A 17,405-nucleotide genomic window follows, 5' to 3' on the forward strand; every position below is an offset into this window, starting at 1 on the left:
TCCTTCTAGGAGCTTGCTTCAGAGAGCAGGGACCATGGAAGAGCCAGAGGTAAGGGGCAGCCATCGAAGTGGGGGTGTCTGAGGAAAGACAGCAGCTAAGGTATCGGGGCTAGGGTGGGACTCCTAGGAAGAAAGGGTTGGGAACTGCAACGAAAGGCAGACTCAGGACAGCTCCGCTGAGAAATGGAAGGAGGAAGAAATTCCGGAGAAGGCCTGCCTCCACCTGAGGGATTCTGTGTATGTCGCCCTGGAAGTCACTATAGAGACCAGGCTGGTTTTGAGTTTAAAAAGATTCTCTTGCCTCTGAGTGCTACCATGCCTGACAAACTTTACCAATGACTAACCAGGACACTCTCAACCCAAAAAGTCTCTTTATTGATTGGTACCATACATGACTCAAATGGCCAAAAAAAAGAAAAAAGAAAAAAAAAAAAAAAAAAGGAAAAAAGGAAAAAAAAAAAGAAAAATGAAAAAAGAAAAAAAGGCAAGAATAGGGGGAAAAAGCGGCGATGGGACATCCAACTTCACCTCACCCTTTCCTTTGGCTCCTGAGAGCATCCTCCCGAAAGTGGCTGGCACAGAGGACCCAAGGGACCCCATAATCTAAAAGGGAGAATGGGGGGAGAGCAGGCACCCACACACCCTGGGACTGCCCACAGGAAGAGGCAGCAGAGCCACGAGCCCGAGAACCCTGCTCTTGCCCTCTCCTCGCCTCACCCTGAGCCTCCACAGGCTCCAACTAGGAACTGGAGCGGAGGTCACTGGCTGCTGCTCCTCCATCTGAGGGGACATGGGGAGAGGCATGTCTGCTTCAGTTGGGGACGTGGGGGAGATAGAGGCCTTTCTCTCCCTGAAGGGCTTAAGCTGGATGGCCTTAGTGGCTCCCTGCCCTCAGAGAGGTTAGGACTGGATGCAGTCTGAAAAGCTGGGAGAGTTCTGGGGTGGAGGGGACAAAGTCCTCTCATCCTATTCGTGACACTGAGACAAAAACACAGTGACAAACAAAGCAGCTCCCTTCCCTCTGTGCTCCCTGAGGGAGGGAACCTCCCCACCCATCCGAAACAGCTGCTCTAGTAGAGGACTGTAAAAATACACACTGTGGAGGGGTGGGGCTAGAGGGACTCCCAGGACCAGGAGGCCAGGCCAGAGCCCTGGAGGTTGGGGAGACAGACAACAGGGGGTTGTCAAAAGATGTGGTCACCAATGATCCCACCCCCAACCAATGGCATGCTCCAAAACTCATCACCCGGAGGGAAAGAGAAGAGAGATGGCAAAGACTTGTTCTGAAGCGCGGCTCAAACTGTATAAACTGTGTGTGTACTCCTCTGCCCAATGCTCACCCCCACCTGGGCCCTAGGCCCTCCATCCGTCAGAAGGAAGGAGGAAGCTGGATTTTCAACAGGGGAATAGGGGAACATGAGTGACTTTTTTTTTTAATTTACATTTTTAATAATATTATTTTTTTAAAAACTTGGAGCTGGGTAAGTGGCAAAAGGGAGGAGCCCAGAATTTTACCCTCTGTTGACAGCCACCTAGGGGAAGGGCGTTCAACCACAGCCCCAACATTTAGCCCCTAAGGGCTGTAGGTATAAACCCCAGGATCCAAGGGAGAAATCAGGAAGATGGGGCACCCAGAACCTGGGGTAAGAACGAGGGCAAATGCCCTGGGGAGAGGAGGGTCGGGACATTTCTCAGAGGCCCAGGGTCCACACAGGCATCCACATGAGTACCCCCTTCCCCCAAAAGGCTCTGCAGGGGCCAGGCCCAGCCCAGGGCAACTGGGGGGCAAATCTTGGCACCTGCCCCCAGCGAGTCCAGTCCCTCCCTGAAGTGGGTGGATGGAGGCTGCCCATTTCAGACGCCCAGTCTCTTTATTCCGTCTTCTGCTCCCTGGAGCTGTGAGGGGTAGGCAGGCAGAGCGCTGGGTGGCCGTGGTAGGGCCTTCACTGGGAAGCCTGTGACGTGGGATTCTCCGATTTGCTCTCTTGGCTGGATGGAGGCTTGCTGTTCCAGGGGCTGTTGGCGCCCAGTGCGGGGGAGTTGTTAAAGCTGTCCTCGTCGTCAATGCCGTTGGCCGCGTCAAACTGGGTGTTCTCCAGCCGGGTGATGAGCCTCTCGTCCTCGTCCCCGAACTCCCCGCCCATCAGGGTGGGCTCCCCCACCACCATCACATCCTGAGAGTGGCGGAGGTCCCCAAACATAATCGGGGCAGGGGCTCGCCCAACCCAGGGCAGCAGATATCCCCGGAGCCCCCACACCCCGCCCCCTCTTCACACCCCAGTTTAAAATCCCAACTCCTGACACCCTCAGCTCCTGGATTCCTTCCCACAAAAGGACTCCAGAGCCTCAAAGCCTTTAGCCCCTACCCATTGGATTCTGGAAAGAAATATCCTTTCACTCCCCTGGCTCCCTAATGCATCTCCCTCAGATTTGAGGGGACCCTTAAATTTCTGTTCATATATGTAAGTGTGAACAGATCAAAAATGAAGGTGACTGTGTATGTGTACAAATGTGCATGTATTCTACATACGTGACACCCAACTCTGCAGAGCCTTCTATCAGCGTGTGTATTCTGATGGTTATGTGTCTGCCACACAGAATCTGCTCTGAACGTCTTATGTTCATTCTCACAGCTGATTCTGTCCCATGCTCTGGGTACCCATGGCTGAGCTTATGTGACCACAGCCATGCATGCATGTGCCTGGCAAAGATTCTCTCATCAATGGAAGGAGTCAGGTCATGCTGGCTCTAGAGCACATGAGGAACTGTCTTTGCTCCTCTGCCTGCTAGTAAGCTCAGGCTCAGACAGGGGTCAGGGGTGAGCAGTGGGGCAGCCCAGAAGAGAAGAAAGCCGAGATGCTTACAGGTACCTGGCTGGAGAGAGCGAAGGTGCTGGCTGGGCTCTTCTTCTTGCTGTTGCTGTTGTTGGTGTTGCCACCCCCCGAGCTCATGGTGCTACCCCCTGACATCTTCCGTTTCCTCCGTTTGCTGGGCTGCTGTCGTGCGGGCTCCGCTGTGCCAGAGAGAGAAGACTCAGATGGGAGAGGGCCCTGGACCCCGGTTCTCCATTCCCACTCCTCAGATACCCGCCTTTACCCTGTTCTCAGCCTTGTAGTCCCAGAAGTGAGAAAGGAGCGGAGGGAAATTCATGTCAGGAGATAAAAGCTACAGCCTCAGGCGTTCCATCAAGAGTCTGTGGAGGGCTGGGGCAAGGGACTCACCGGGAGGCGCTACCATTCGCTGCCACTTCTGGAAGAGGCAGGTCTTGAGGCAGTCTCGGGGGCTGAGGCTGTAGGTCTTGTGGCGGGACATAAGTTCCTGCATGGGCTCTAGTATCACACAGAGCTGGGGGTAGACCAGAAGGAGGATTAGACTCTAAGGGGAAGAGACCTGGAGCTCAGATAAGAGAGGCTGGGACAACACCAGGATCATCAGAGACTTACTCGGAGGTAGTTGAGAGTGGAATTGGACAGCCCACACCGGGTAATGTTTTTGGACAGCTGATCCAGCATCTGGGGGTCCTGGGCCTAGAGGAGGAGGAAGGGCAGTGGTATCAGGTCATCTGAGCAAAAAGGCTATCATCAAACCCATCTCTCTAAGCACAGCACAGTCCCTCAAGCCAGCCTCCCCCATCTCAGGTCCTGCCCACAACTCACGTGCATGGCCAGGATACTTCTGGGGATGAGCTCTCTGTGTTGCCGGATGCTGAAGTGCCACGTCTTTATCCGCATCATGTCGTCAAACATGAACTCCAGGTACAACCGGCCTTCCACACACACCTGGGGATAGGTTTGTCGTATCATATCCCTGCCCTCTTTCTCTCACTCACACACACACACACACACACACACAAACACACACACGAGTAACAGGCTCTCCCCCTGCATACACTTCTGCTACCTGTGCGAGTATCTGGATGCATAACTGTCGCAGCATGCCCCCATCCCATACACCTGTCACACCTGGCCTTTACACACTCACATATACTTACACACCATAGGAAAGCTTAACAGAACCTCGTCCTGTTCCCAAGTAGGCAGAGAAAACCCCATCTACTACACGCTCTATGAGGGCGGGCTCTGGTTCACCATATACCTCGGGGCCCAGAAAACTGACATGAATAAACTAAACGGGTATCTGCTAGTTGCTCTACAGGCCCTCCCTTCTCATTTGGCTGCTTCCACTATGCCACGCCTCCTTGGGGAAACCGCTGGAGCCCATGTTGGGGCTCCCTATCCTGCTGGTTTGCTGACCTGGGTAAACATGGGTTTGCCGTGCTGGGTCACCATGCTGCCCTGGTCACAGTCGAGGGACACGAAGTTGCTGTGGAATGCCTCCTTGGGGTGCTTGAGCACGTAGTACAGCTCTGTGGCACCCCCCTCAAAAATGCTTCGGAAGTAGCGTGGTATCAGGGTCCGGCCAATGGCTATAGAGATGGGAGAAATTTTTTCAGGACAGAGATAAGTCTCACAGTGGAAGAGAAAAAGGACCAAGACGTACCCTTCACACTTCCAGACTCACGAACTACAAAGAAGGCGTAACACTGTCTCCCACAGAGGGCACTTACTATATCTCTTTGGTCCATCCTCCAAGCAGAAAGTGATGGTCAGCATGGCGTCATCTTCAAAGAACTCAGTTGTGAAAGCATCCCACCAGAGATTGTCACACTCCTGAAGAAACCCAGAGATGAGTATGGGTGTGATAAGATATCTCACAGGGGTGCTCCTCTGGACCCCGCTCCCTTCCTCTGCCATACCTCTGTCCAGTTCTGTAGCCGTTTGTTAAGCTCAAATATTCTATAGTCGGTTTGGTTACCATATGGTGTGTGCCTCCTGGGGAGGGAAGGAACTGAGGTCAGTGGCTGAGCCGTGCTGTTCCACCCCTCTCTGCTCAGACGCATGCAGAGGAAAAGCTTCCTGGCTGGCTGCGATCCACTTACCCGATCCCAGGCTCCAGGTATGTAGGTGGGTACATGGGAGTTGGGCTGTGTAAGGGAAGAGATGATGAGAGTCACAGTGGAAGAGAAATTACTGCAGAAGGCCCTTTCCAGGCAGTTTCCCGTCTAATGAGGACCAGGAAGAAGGAAAGAACTCACCCCACATCCCGATCCAGCATGGTGCCGGGGTGGAAGGGAGGGAAGGCGTTGCCGTTCGGGGGCTCCTTCGGCGAGTACAGCTTGAATGACTTTGAGGAACAACCTAGCAGAGAGAATGGCACAGCTCCCCTGAGCTCCTTGGGAGGTCCCCTGGAAGCCTGCTAGACTGTATAGAAAAGAGCTGGTCTTCTGGAGTCTCTGGCCTGCTTACCAGACAGTGGTAAACTAGAGGAGGGAGCTACTCTGAGGATCACCTCTCATCCTTTCAAAATCTAGCTCCCATCTTATTAAGAGACTGGGACTGGGGCTGGAGAGCTGGCCCAGGAGTAATAGCGTGAACTGCTCACTCTATCTGAGGACCTCAGTTTGGTTTCCAGCCTATCAGGCTACTCAAGAACCTAGGTCACTCCAGTTCCCAGGGAAATGGCACCCTCTTCTGGCCTCTGCGGGTACCAACACTTGTTTGCACTTAGGCTAATACCCCTCTCCCCCCTAATTAAAAATAAAACAAAACTTTAAAGAAAGGAAGGAAGGATGGAGCGAGCAAGCTGGGAGTACTGAGCCCTACTTCCAGTTCACACTCAAGATCCTGCGGCTTTGGCTGAGCCTGGACGAAACGAAGGGATGAACGGAAGCAAGGGAGAAACACCATGACACAGACGAAGGATCGACAGAAACATCACAACCCTGACAAACCTTCCTTTTCATCTGCAGAGCTTCATTCAATCCTCGTAATTTTATGAGGCAGCAGGGATTGACAATAACATTCCCGTTTTTTAAGATACAGCAACTGAGGGTTCCAAAGGGACTTGCCAAGAAGAACACACCATTAGTAGGACCCAGCCAAACTAGGACCTGAGCCTAGATCTTCTAGTTCCCATATCCTAACCTCTGATCCCCCTTTAATTGTGTGTCCTAGCGACCAAGCTGGGGGCAGAGGGATTTAGGGAATTCTCTGTTCTTCCGCTACCCTGCAGGGTCTCAGGAGGGCAAGGGATAGAAAGATAAGGGGGGCTGGCGTGCCTGTTGGGTGCGGCCCACCAGATAAACAGTTGAGCTTTTGGCCTCCCCACCAACAGCCACTCCCTTATCAGCCCAGCCCCCATACCCACACCTATAATGGGTAGAGTATTGTTTCCAGACCAGAAACTCAAAGTCTAACGCTTTTTCTTTTGAGACCTGAGGTGGGAAGGTCAGCTGAGCCTCTACTAGACAGCATTCGACTTACAAAGGGAACACAGAGAGAAGGCTGGGAAAGAAGCAACCACCCAGGAGCTCAGCCCAGGAGGCAAACACTAACTAGACAGAGGTCTCTGGTATATCCGGGCATGTACAGGGGTGCCCCTCCTCCACTCTGTGAAGCAGCATATACACTTCCTGACATACTAGTTTCTGACTGCCACAGTTAAATTCATATTTGGAGAGGAGCCAGTTACCCAGGCAACCCTATTCTTCCCCTCCCCACCAGGAAAGAGGGGAAACCAAGGCACAGTCTCGAAGGCTCTGGCCTTTCATTACCCCTAAAACTTGATTGTACTTTGAAGGCTACCTGTATTGGCTGCATCTGAGCCCTGCCCCCTAATTTAAACATAAAATCTATTTTCCTCCTGAGGGGGAAGAGACAAAGGAAGACCCTGTGCCAACATGTGCCATTTAATTTTCTCTCCAGGGGCCCCATATGACAACGTGGGCAAAAGGGGGGGTCCCAGAGGGGCCCAGACTAGAGTCTCGCAAGGTGCCAGAGCTTGTGTGTGCCTGCACATGCGTGCGTCTCATCCTGCCTAGCAGGCTTCCACCTTCAGCTCGCCCCAACACGCCTACCCAGGGCTGGAACCCAGCAGCCCCCGGGCAGTCACAGGGTGCCCACAAAAGGCCCTCATCTTATGCAGAGCTCTCACAGGGCCAGGTCCCCACACTCATAAGCACTTCCCACACGTTTTTTAAACAGGCTAGTCCTGGACTGAACATGTGTTTCAGAAAAATCACACAGTCTCTACTCAGCCCCCGAGACTCTTCCACTCAACAGAAAGTTGGAACTTATGTAGCCCAAGGGCCAAGCCTAGGTAGTGAACCAAGAGTCGGCTTCCTCAGAACTGGCCCTCATCTCTTCTTGTCCTAACTTCCTCCGCCCTGAATTTCTGGGCCTCCTGAAGAGATGCCTCAGTTCAAGAACTTGAAAAGAAAGAAAACAAGACAGCAGAATTCCTTATGGGCATTGTTGGGGACTAGGTTAAAAGTTCTGGGGAGCTAAAGCCCAGATGCTGGAGCCTCTATTTACACCTCAAGTGAATGGACACAAACTCAACATCTCTCCAAGAGCCTTAGCAACTCTCAGTAGCTCCAGCCCAAGGGGCTGGGAGTGAGAAGGGGGGAGGGACATCACCCTGACCATCTGTCCCTGTTGCTGCCTGTCCACGGTAGGAGGAATACAGGGACCAAGGTGGGGGTAGGAGTGAAGGAAGTGTGTCTTCCAGTCCTAGGGTCAACACCTGCCCCTCAACGGTCTGGAAGCCTTTAGGAAGGGGTTGAAAAGAAGAGCTCAGAACTAGCAAAGTTTGCTGAGGTTGGAAGCAGCATCCTGGGGCTGAGGGTACCTCCAGTTGGGCATTTCCATGGTAACCAGACTGACCTGCAGGCAGGCCTCCTCCCTTTCGGGGCTGACCATAAGTCAGCACGTTTGTAGCCCCCACGCTAAGAACTGAGGCACTTCTCCCCCTGCCAACGTACCAGGCCTGGGCTAGACAGAGGGCCTTTTGCCCACCCCGACAAGCTTTTAAGGTGTCCAGACTTACCTGGGAGAACTGAGGGGGTCAGGGGAGGTGCGGGGAGCGCCTGGGAGTCCTCAGGGACCCTGGCAAGGGTGAGGACTAAGGTGGAGCCAACTTCAGCAGCTCATGTCCCGAGTGGGACAGGCCGGTCTGGCTGGGAGCTCCACTCCGCAGGCCGCACAAAGACTCGCATGCACAGCCTCCGCCCGCCCCGCGGGGTCCACAGCCCGGGGGGAAAGTTACAATGGCCACTGGGCCGGGGGCTGGGGGCCGGGGGGCCGGCCTGGGGGGCGGGGGGCCGCGGGGAGTCCGGAGCCTTCTTTGTTTGCAAGGTTTCCCTCAACAATGGCTGCTCGGCTCTTTCCTCTCTCCTCCTCCTCCTCCTCGGCTCTGCCCGCCGCCGCCTCTCGCTGCCTCTGCCTCCAAGCAGCCCGCCCGCCCTCCCTAGGCCACCGGGCCCCTCTGCAGGGGAGGCGGCAGAGGCAGGGCCCGGCACTCACACTCACTCGCACTGGCACACTCAAACACACGCAGCGCCCGCCTGCTCCTTCCTTTCTCCCTTTCTCTCCCTCCTCCCTCCCTCTCCTCCCCGCTCGCTCGCTCGCTCTCCGAGCCTCTCTCCGAAGGAGGCCCCAGGGCGGGCGGAGGGTGGAGCTGCCCTGCCGGCCCCGCCCCCTCCCCGCGAGCGAGGAGGAAGAGCGGGCGGAGGGAGGGAGCGAGGAGGGACTGCTGAGAAAAACAAAAGAGATTGAGACCGGGGGACTGGGGATTGAAGGGATCCGGCTACTGGAGACCTGAACCAACCGAGGGGAGGCCGGGGGAGACGAGCAGCGAAACGTACCCTCCAGAGCCACAGGCAGGGGTGAAGGGAGGTGTTGGTCTCTGCAGACTCCTAATATCTTAACCTAGTCAGCTAAACCTCCCACAGATGTCTTAGGTTTAAAGGCCAGCCTGAGTTGCCACTCTGGAGAAATCCAAGAGGAGCTAGCTAAGTGGGATGCTTGGAGGTTTACTTTTGACGCACCCACATTTTGAGTTCATCTTGTAAATACTAGAAAAAAGCCTGGACACTCCAGGCTTCCCTGCCACAAACCCAACCAAGTCCCAAGCCCTGGATTAGATCCCCTTTCTAGGGAACACCCTTCCCTGACACCACCCCTGAAGCCACGTGGATGCTAGAGAAAGTGGTGCTGTCAGGGTAAGGAGGGCAAACTTGCCTATCCAAGGGTCTACAGCAGGGGCCCTTAAAAGAGACTGTAGAATCCTGCTCACTACCCCAGGTATTTGGTTAGTGCGATAGGGCTTGCTTCAGATCTCTCTTCCTAGGGGAGGAGATACTTCTGAAACTTCGGTAGAAGTCTAGGCCCTACTACTTCAGACAGGAAACGGAAACACACACGCACAGGCAGGCAGCACTTGAGGAAGGCCCCCTACTTTCATCCATTGCCATGTGAGTGTGTCCCCTACTGCCCTCCTTCTCCAACTATATCCACGCACAATCTCCACGGATGGGATTTTTCATGGCATACACACAGAAGCAAGAAAATGATACGATTGCACCTGGCTCTGTAAACATGTTCCGCGCATAAATACAGCTTGCACTTCCATCAACCAGTGTCTGATACACACGCTCCTTAAACCCTCAATACACCCATAGCCCAGAGAGGCGCGTGTAGACAAATACAGAGGTAGTTAAGCCCCCAGCTTCCATCTATAAAGGAACTAGGACTATGCACGGATATCCTAATCAATTATTATGCAGACATTCTCCATACCCCATCTTCCCTGGAACCCATACTCCATTCTCTATCACACACAGATATACAGATATATATATATATATATATATATATGCCTGCTCATATGCTATACCCCAGCTTTCACATTGAAATCTATGCCATTTTAGCCAGAACCTGCAATAGACAGCATACCACCAGGATAGAAGACATTCTTTTTAGATTTAAGTTTTAGATTCCCAACTCTGAAATAAGAAACACTCCTCCAACAACAACAAAGTAATGCCTGTCATTTGTGCCTTTAAACGTTCCAAATGGATCTGGACAGAGTGAAAGCACCTGGAAGCGCAGAACTCTGGGAAGCTGAGGTAGAAAGATTTCGATGAGTTTGAGAACAGCCTGGACTCCACAGAGTCCCATGGCCAGCCTCAGCCGTATGGAGAGGCCATTTCAAAAATAAATACATGTTTTTTGGATGTGGTGGCACAAGCCTTTAATCCCAGCACTGTGAGTTTGAGGCCAGCCTGGTCTAAATAACAAGTTCCAGGACAGACAGGGCCACAGAGTGAGACCCTGTCTTAAAATAAACACATACAGGAATGGAGCACGGGGTCCTGGGTCATGCCAACACTCAGAAGGTAGAGGCTGGAGGAAGAACAAGGAGTTCAAAATCAGCCTCAGCAAAAAACACAAATAAACTTCCCCAAGTGTGCTGGCAGGCATCACCTGAGTGCACACACAGACACACGTGGACATGTGCACAGAGGATGAAATATACAAATATCAACGGAGGGCTTGAGCCTGGGAAGTCGGACTTGTAGACCCTCTCTCCTGCAGCTGTGTAGCCGGTCCATTCCCTCCCTCTCCGGGCTTCAAATGACTGTCCACATAGGGATGGGGGCAGAGCTCAGTACCCCCCCATCCTGCCTGCCTAGTCAGACAGGAGTCACAAGGGGCCTCCCCTCTCCCCGAGAGAGGAGCCCTTAAGCACCAAGATGTATCAAGACTCTGACCTATCATTCAAAGGGCTCTCAGTTCCTTTTCTGTAGCAAGTCTGCTCCTGCTCTGACCCAGTTCCCCCAGAGCAGCACAGGGCAGAAGAGGTCCAGCCCAAGGCACCTAGTCAGAAGTCTATGTCAGAAGGCCCTAAAAATTGTTATGGGGGCTGGGGGGCAACAAAGAATGACAAAGGGGAGAGAGGCCTATGAGTACTTCTAGAGGTGGGGGCTCAAAGAAAAGCAGCCCACAGTATGAGGTACCAGCACTGCCCCCTGCCCGGGCCCCTGACCCAGGCCTCCAGTGTGCCTGCCCCCCTTCCTTTGTCTGTGCCCGGCCTCCCGTTGGCCTGGCGCTCTGCCATCCTCCTCTCCTGGCTCCCAGCCGCCACCACTGCTGCCTCCTCCCCTCCCCCTCCTTCTCCCTGCCTTAACCCTTCTGAGCTACAAGCTGCCCTAGACAGGTCTCAGCCCCTCAGCATCCTGCCCCGGGAGACTGATGCTCCTTAGAAAGGCTTGTCCTGGTCTTCTAGTCAGTTAAGCCCCAAGATGTTCTTCATCGTAGGGGCGCGACGGGGGGGGGGGGGGGCGGGGGGGCCTGGAGGGGTGTGTGCATGTGAACCTTGTGGTGTTTCTGCGTGTGCATTTGTGTGGCTGCGTGTGCTCTGGCTTCCCTCAGTCACATGTGTGGGGCATGTGCTGTCTCTCTGTCGGGCTGGGGGAGGAGGAGGAGCCCAGAGACAGCAGAGCACAAAGGAGAGACTCAGGCAGGCAAGCAGGCAGGCAGGCAGACAGGCAGACAGCCTGCCAGAGCGCCTAGGCCCCAGGACTGCTCAGCGCTCAGGGTGGTGGTGGGCCTCAGACATAACCTGCTGTATGCTGCCAGAATGCCCTTGGTCGAGTGAAACATGTGCTCTTCTTAACCCATTCACCCATTCGTGCAAGCCTGGTCCTCCCCTCCTCACCCCAACTCCTACCATTCTCCACCCCCAGGCCTCTCTTTAAGCCCTTTCCCACGTGGTCTCCTCTTGAAGTCTAATGTCCATCCATTCAACAAGACACCAGTCTGTCAGACTTCTTCATAATCAAGAAAAAGACTCTCTCAGCCATCCTTCCCCCCCCTCCTCTCTTCTCCTTCCTTCCTCCCTCTCCCTCTCTCTCCCTCTGCCAAGCTATCAGACATACAGACAGACCGTGAGTTTTGGGTCCTCCTACACACACACTTCTGTGCATGGGTCCTCTTCCTGTCTCCATATCAGCCACAAAGACTCTTCCCACTAATGCATGCAGGTAGTTGCCCCAATTCCAGGACCAATCTCCCATCTTCCCCCAGCCTGGCAACTTCTCCATATAAAACCTCTACGAATAAAAATTTAAGTTTCGGCCAGGTGGTGGTTGGCGCATGCCTTGAGTCCCAGCACTCAGGAGGCAGAGGCAGGTGGATCTCTGAGTTCGAGCCCTGCAGTTCCTGGTCTACAGAGCAAGTTCCAGGATAACCAGGATTGTTACACAGAGAAGCCCTGTCTTCGAGGGGAAAAAAATAAATAAGTTTCAGCCCACTAGCTTGTTTAAAGCCCTGCCTTACTTTGGGTCTTCATACATCACGTTGTAGGGAAATGACCCACCGGTGGGCTAAGAGCATGAACTACCTTGTCTAGCATTGGCCAAATTGTAAAAGCGAAAACACATACACAAACACACAAGTCAAATTGGTGGGAAGGCTATGAAGCTAGGCAGGATTCCAGCTTGGCAAGCTCTTCTCTCCTCCTCTTCTCCACCCTCTGCAGCAGGAGCCAGGGATTCCCACACCCGGATAGTCCAGGATCCTCAGGCTTTCCTCCTCCTGGGCCCTATGCCCCTAAAATGTCAGCCACAGCAGCCACTTGAAGTGTGGGCCCAACCCAGTCCAACTTGGCCAGAGTCACGTGATTTCCAAAGAAGATTCTGCACTAGCAGCTTCCCTGGGGGGATTGTGTATTTGTATGAATGTTGGGGTGCGGGGATACGGCGGGGGGGGGGGGGCTCCTAGTTCTGAAGTTTAGGCTTCTCAGAATACAGGACATACAGAGGGGCAAGAGATCCAGCCAGGCTAGACCCAGGACACTGACCACTGACTTTCTAGAGAAAGCTGCCTCCATCCTGGAAGGAAGGCCAGTTTGAGGACACAGAGTTATAAGGAAGGGGACCGACTATATTCTGGGATTCTCTTTAGACTAACCTCTCCCATCACATGGCTCAACTGTTCCCTCCTAGCACTTGTGGCCTTATACCCCGACCGTACAAGAAAAATCTCAAGGCACTCTCAGACACAGGTGTTCCCTGGCAAGCTCTGATACCTGTTAGAGAGGGTTGTGATTTGAATTTGAGTCCTCAAGTTTTCACTGGGGGGGGGGTGTCAAGCATTGCTCCCCCAACTCGAATCTGCAAACCACTCTTAACTTCACGGCCTACCTGGAACTGCTACACTCCCCCTCCCACGAAGACTGAGATAGCAGACCCAAGGGCCCAATTATCTGACACCCCCTAGGAGTGCTTTTTGTCCCTCAGGAGGGCCAACCTACCCTGGCAACAGACAGGAAAAGTTAAAGGGGGGTAAGATGGGCTCCAATCAACTCCTCCCCCAAACAGCATCCTAAGAAACAGCCCGAGGGGGGGAATGTCACAAAATATGTAAGAGGCAATAAACAGCAGGGAAGGGGGGGAAACCCAAATCAGCCAATCAGAACTCTACGATGACCTGAGGGGGGGGTCAAAAGTCCAAAGTCACTTCTGATTGGCTAACACCCTGGAATTCTGGGAATTTCAGTCCCCCCCCATCCCTCCCCAGTTAGCCTCCCCCCCCTCAAAAAAAAATTACAAGCCATCCTTAGCACCCCCTTCCCGTGCCGCTGGGCTGCTGCGTATTTATACAGATGAGAAAACCCGGCCCCGATCGAGGCCCCTCTAACTCTATACAGCCCCCGACCCCCACCATGCCTTCGATGCCCCCCACATACAAATCCTCTCCAAACCAGGGGTTAGGGGGCCGAAAGGGAGGGAGGGGCCAGGCGGCCTCGAGACCCACTCACCAGGACAGGCACAGCCCACTGACATCTTCACATCGCCCGCCGCTGGGGGCCCAGCCGAGTCACGATGCCCGCCCCTCGCAGGGACAGGCCGGGCATGAGCCGCTGCCGCCGCCCGCGGCCCCCGATGCCCGCGCCGCCGGCCCGGCCCGGCCTCTGCCCGGTGCGGGCCGCCCCTGCCTGCAGCGAGGGGCCTGTCAGGCGCGGAGCAGACAGGAAGGAAGCCAGGCAGGAAGGCGAGCTGCCTCTGCGTGTGTACGCGCGGGTGTGCGTCCCCGGAGTGTGTGTCCGTGTGTGCGCGTGTGCGTGTGCGTGTCTGTGCGCTCCCGCCGCCCTCCCCGCCGCCGCCCTCGCGCTCGCTCCCGTTCGTTCGCGCGTCCTCTCCCTCTCGCAAGCGCCGGCTCTCCGGCCAGAGTCGGGCTGGGCCGGGCTTTATTAATATGCTAATTGTCCTGGTAGTGGGAGGGGAGAGCCGTGTCAAAGTGACCCGGGCGAGCGCGGCGCGAGCGGCGACGTGCGTGCGCCGCGCGGCGAGGGGCAGGGAGCGCTCCCGGGAACGGCATGCGTGTGACGCAGCTCTTAAAAAACGAGACGGAGGCAGAGACCCCGGCGAGGGCGGGCGCCGGGGAGCGGGAGGAGGCGAAGCCTCACGCTCGGCGTCCGTCCTCCGGGTGCGCGGGGTTGGGAGCGTGGCTGAGCGGGAGCGGGGATTGGGGGAGGCGGAGCCTGGGTGGGTAGTGAGGTGTACCCTCTCTCCACCCCCGGGAGGGATGGGGCGCTGACCCCTGCCTGTGCTCTTTGCGGAGACCCTGTGTGGCGCGCTCCACCCGAAGCTGGGTGGGAAAAGGAGCACTCTCCTAATTCTCAGAGCAACCCCTAGACTCATCCCCTTTCTAAATTAACCAGACCATGCCTGCTAAACCAGTTGGGACTAGAGCTAAAAGGGTTAATTAAGAAGGGACCCCACCCTCCCCCGCCTAAGGGCCTGAGGTCCGCATTTTGCAAGGGGACACAAGGGCTGTGGTATGACCATTAGGCTGGGAAGGGGGGGAGCACTACCAAAGCCATCCTTTCCTCTTGCAGGCTCTGACGCACCAGTTAAGACACTTCCCTTCCCCCACTTTCTTCTTCCAGCCCTGGAGCCTTCTACCCACCCACCCCCATCCTCCGCCCCCTGGAAGCAGCTCCCTGTTTTGGAGGTGGAGAACAGGAAACCTACTCCTTCAGTGCCCCCTACCCATAGGGGCAGAGGCCGCGGGGAGGGTTGGGGGTGGGGCATCCTGGACAGTCAGTCTATCTTCCAAAGGGAGAACCCTCCCAACCTTCAGGCAGTCCTCAAGGACTCCTCAACCCAACCCATGGAAGGGAAGAACTCTTCCATCCCTTCTCCAAAGCCCAGCCCTAGCTGCCTCATAAACAGGAAATACCTATTAGCAGGGAGGAGGGGAGCTGCTAGAAGGAGTTCGGGGGGGGGGTGTCCCCCAAGCCTTAGCTTCTCTTAAGCTTCGTGGTGTATTCCCTGGGTAGATTCTGGGGGCTGGTATTCCCTGTCTAAGGTATCTGAACTAGACTGGTTACACTGGCTTCCCTCTTCCCTTTGTTGCTAAAATGGGGATTGTTTGAAAAAGGTGTTTGATTTCCCTACCCCGATTTAGGAGTTTGCACAGCTGGCTTGACTGTCCAGGGGAGAGTTACAAAGGTGGAGGTTAAGGTGCCATGAGACCACATATCCCAACCTTAGGGGTTTTTTTTGTTTTTTTTTGTTTTTGTTTTTTGGCTAAGGAGCAAGAGACCATGGTAGTAGAGTCTGATGATTGAAAGGAGGGCGTGCCTAGGAATGAGAATACCCCTCCCCCAGTGTTTAGAATATGGGGAGCTCCTCGGGATTACGCCGCCTGCCGTCGTCCCCGTCCCCACCAAGGGCATAGAAGGACTTGACAAAAAAAAAAAAAAAAAGACATCCACACACCAGCATTTCCTTGGCAGCATCCTCTGCCAGAGTCCATCTCCTTTCCACTTTCTTTCAGAGGTCAGCACTAGAGGGAGTGGAGAGGACCTAAGGACCTAAGGCAACAAATAGCCCCGAGTTCTGGATGCTCAGATTTGAATCCCTGCACAACCCCTCTTGAGCTGTATGACAGCCGACAGCCCCACCCTGAGCTTTACCGTCTGTAATTAGCTGGATGAGATATGAACCAGACAATGTGTACCCCGCATAGCCTCTCTCCCCATGTAGTACTACTGGTTAGACATTAGTACAAGTATGCCTTTTTTTTTTTTTGGTAAAGATTATTTCAAGGATGACAAGAGGGTGCTGAATGTGAGTTGATACAGAGGAAGGGGGATATCTTTCAGCCTTTTGACTCCTAATCTCTATCATCCATGAATGTGAATGTGCCTTCTCCCAGTCCTGGGACCACTTGCCCCTAAGGCCACTCATTCCAAACAACTAGCTAGACCAGATTCCAAGGTGATTCCGATCACCTACCTGGTGGACTGTGGGGATTTTCTCATACCCCACAGAGGTCTTCCTTCCTTTTGAATGAGAGATTCTTCTACGTTGGAGGTGTAGAAGGTGAAATACAAGGACGGAGATGAGGTGGAGATAGGTGCAAGGAAGGAGACAAAAATAAAACTGCAGGAGTGAACAAGGACCTGGCTCTGTGCTGGGTGTTCACACCTGTGGTCTCCTTTATAAGGACATTGTACATTTGGGTGTGAATGATGCCTGCCCACATCTGTGCATAGTTTCATGTGTGCATGCAGAGGTCAGAGGTCAACCTCTGGCGTACTTCCTCAGGAACCATCTTAATTTCCACACAATCCAGTATCACACAGTGAGCTGTAGGGCTCCCAGATTAGGCTAGGCTGGCTGACCCTGACCTCTGTGGAGCCCCAAGGCTATGTTCATCCCCACCGCTGGGGTTCCAGGCATTTAAGGCCACATCTGCATTGTTAGGTAGGTGCTGTGGAATCACACTCAAATCCTCATGCTTGCAGAGCAAACCACCTTAGCTTCTCCCTTGCCTGGAACCACTGATCCTCCTGCTCCTACCTCCCAAGTGCTGGGGCATCTCACCTGGAGTTCGAGGGGACCTTTGGAAGGGGCTGCTTATTGCCCATGTTGCACAAGCAAGCACACTGAGGGTCAGGGTTGGGCCACACAGCTCAGTCAGTGGTAGGGAGCACATGCCACAACCCTTGCAATTCTGCCTGTTGTCAGCTCCAAAACCCTGGGGTTCGGAGGGCTGAATACATCTTATTTAAAGGGGAGGAAGTTATTCTATGCATATGGTCTCTTGCAAGAAGAGACCTAGGAAAGAAGAGTGGAAGGATGAATAAAAAAAAAAAAAAAAAAAAAAAAGTACATGGCTGGAGAGATGACTCTGTAGCTGGCCTTAGAGACCCGCCTGCCTGCCTCTCCTGTGCCTGAGTTAAAGGTGTGTCCCCCTGGCTCACACAGGCTCTTCTTAGAAAAAGACTGGGGGCCAGGCTTGGGAGGCAGAGGCAGGCAGATTTCTGAGTTCAAGGCCAGTCTGGTCTACAGAGTGAGTTCCAGGACAGCCAGGACTACACAGAGAAACCCTGTCTTGAAAAATCAAAAAAGGCGACTAGGGTTCAATTGCCGGCACCCACATGGCAGCTCACAGTAATACATGCAGTCAGAACACCAATGTACATAAAGTAAAAATAAACTATTTAAGAAAACAACATTAATGGGGGCTGGAGAGATGGCTCAGCGGTCA

General features: G+C 54.1%; 1 protein-coding gene across 6 annotated transcripts; it reads right to left on the reverse strand.

The window, feature by feature from the left end:
- Nucleotides 1–357: 357 nt before the first annotated feature.
- Nucleotides 358–16,978, reverse strand: Ldb1 (LIM domain binding 1). 6 transcript variants are annotated; one of them, XM_030250759.1, is made up of 12 exons: nt 7,888–8,449; nt 5,792–5,903; nt 5,096–5,198; nt 4,940–4,984; nt 4,757–4,832; nt 4,568–4,670; nt 4,254–4,426; nt 3,657–3,779; nt 3,444–3,527; nt 3,222–3,345; nt 2,865–3,013; nt 1,422–2,174 (listed from the first exon to the last, which is right to left on the reverse strand). In XM_030250759.1, the coding sequence occupies exons 3-12, from the start codon at nt 5,113–5,115 to the stop codon at nt 1,944–1,946; spliced, it is 1,128 nt and encodes a 375-aa protein (XP_030106619.1). In that variant the 5' UTR covers nt 5,116–5,198; nt 5,792–5,903; nt 7,888–8,449; the 3' UTR covers nt 1,422–1,943. The 6 variants fall into 6 exon arrangements, with proteins under 6 accessions (XP_006526786.3, XP_030106620.1, XP_030106619.1 ...); XM_006526723.3 differs by lacking the exons at nt 5,792–5,903; nt 7,888–8,449 and adding an exon at nt 13,663–16,978 and having other exon boundaries at nt 358–2,174; nt 2,871–3,013; XM_030250760.1 differs by lacking the exon at nt 5,792–5,903 and having other exon boundaries at nt 358–2,174; nt 2,871–3,013; nt 7,888–8,498.
- Between the last annotated feature and the right edge of the window lie 427 nt (nt 16,979–17,405).

Source organism: Mus musculus, chromosome 19 (genome assembly GCF_000001635.26).
Source record: "Mus musculus strain C57BL/6J chromosome 19, GRCm38.p6 C57BL/6J".
In the NCBI taxonomy this organism is placed as follows: domain Eukaryota; kingdom Metazoa; phylum Chordata; class Mammalia; order Rodentia; family Muridae; genus Mus; species Mus musculus.

What these genes read in the sequence shown, in the direction of transcription:
- Ldb1 (XM_006526723.3), bottom strand. Translation starts at nt 14,545, where the DNA reads ATGAGTCTAGGGGTTGCTCTGAGAATTAGGAGAGTGCTCCTTTTCCCA. An exon ending in AGTGGGCTGTGCCTGTCCTG is followed by an intron (nt 5,199 to 13,662) that starts GTGAGTGGGTCT and finishes TCTCTCTGCTAG; the next exon opens with GTTGTTCCTCAAAGTCATTC. An exon ending in TACCTGGAGCCTGGGATCGG is followed by an intron (nt 4,833 to 4,939) that starts GTAAGTGGATCG and finishes TTCCCTCCCCAG; the next exon opens with GAGGCACACACCATATGGTA.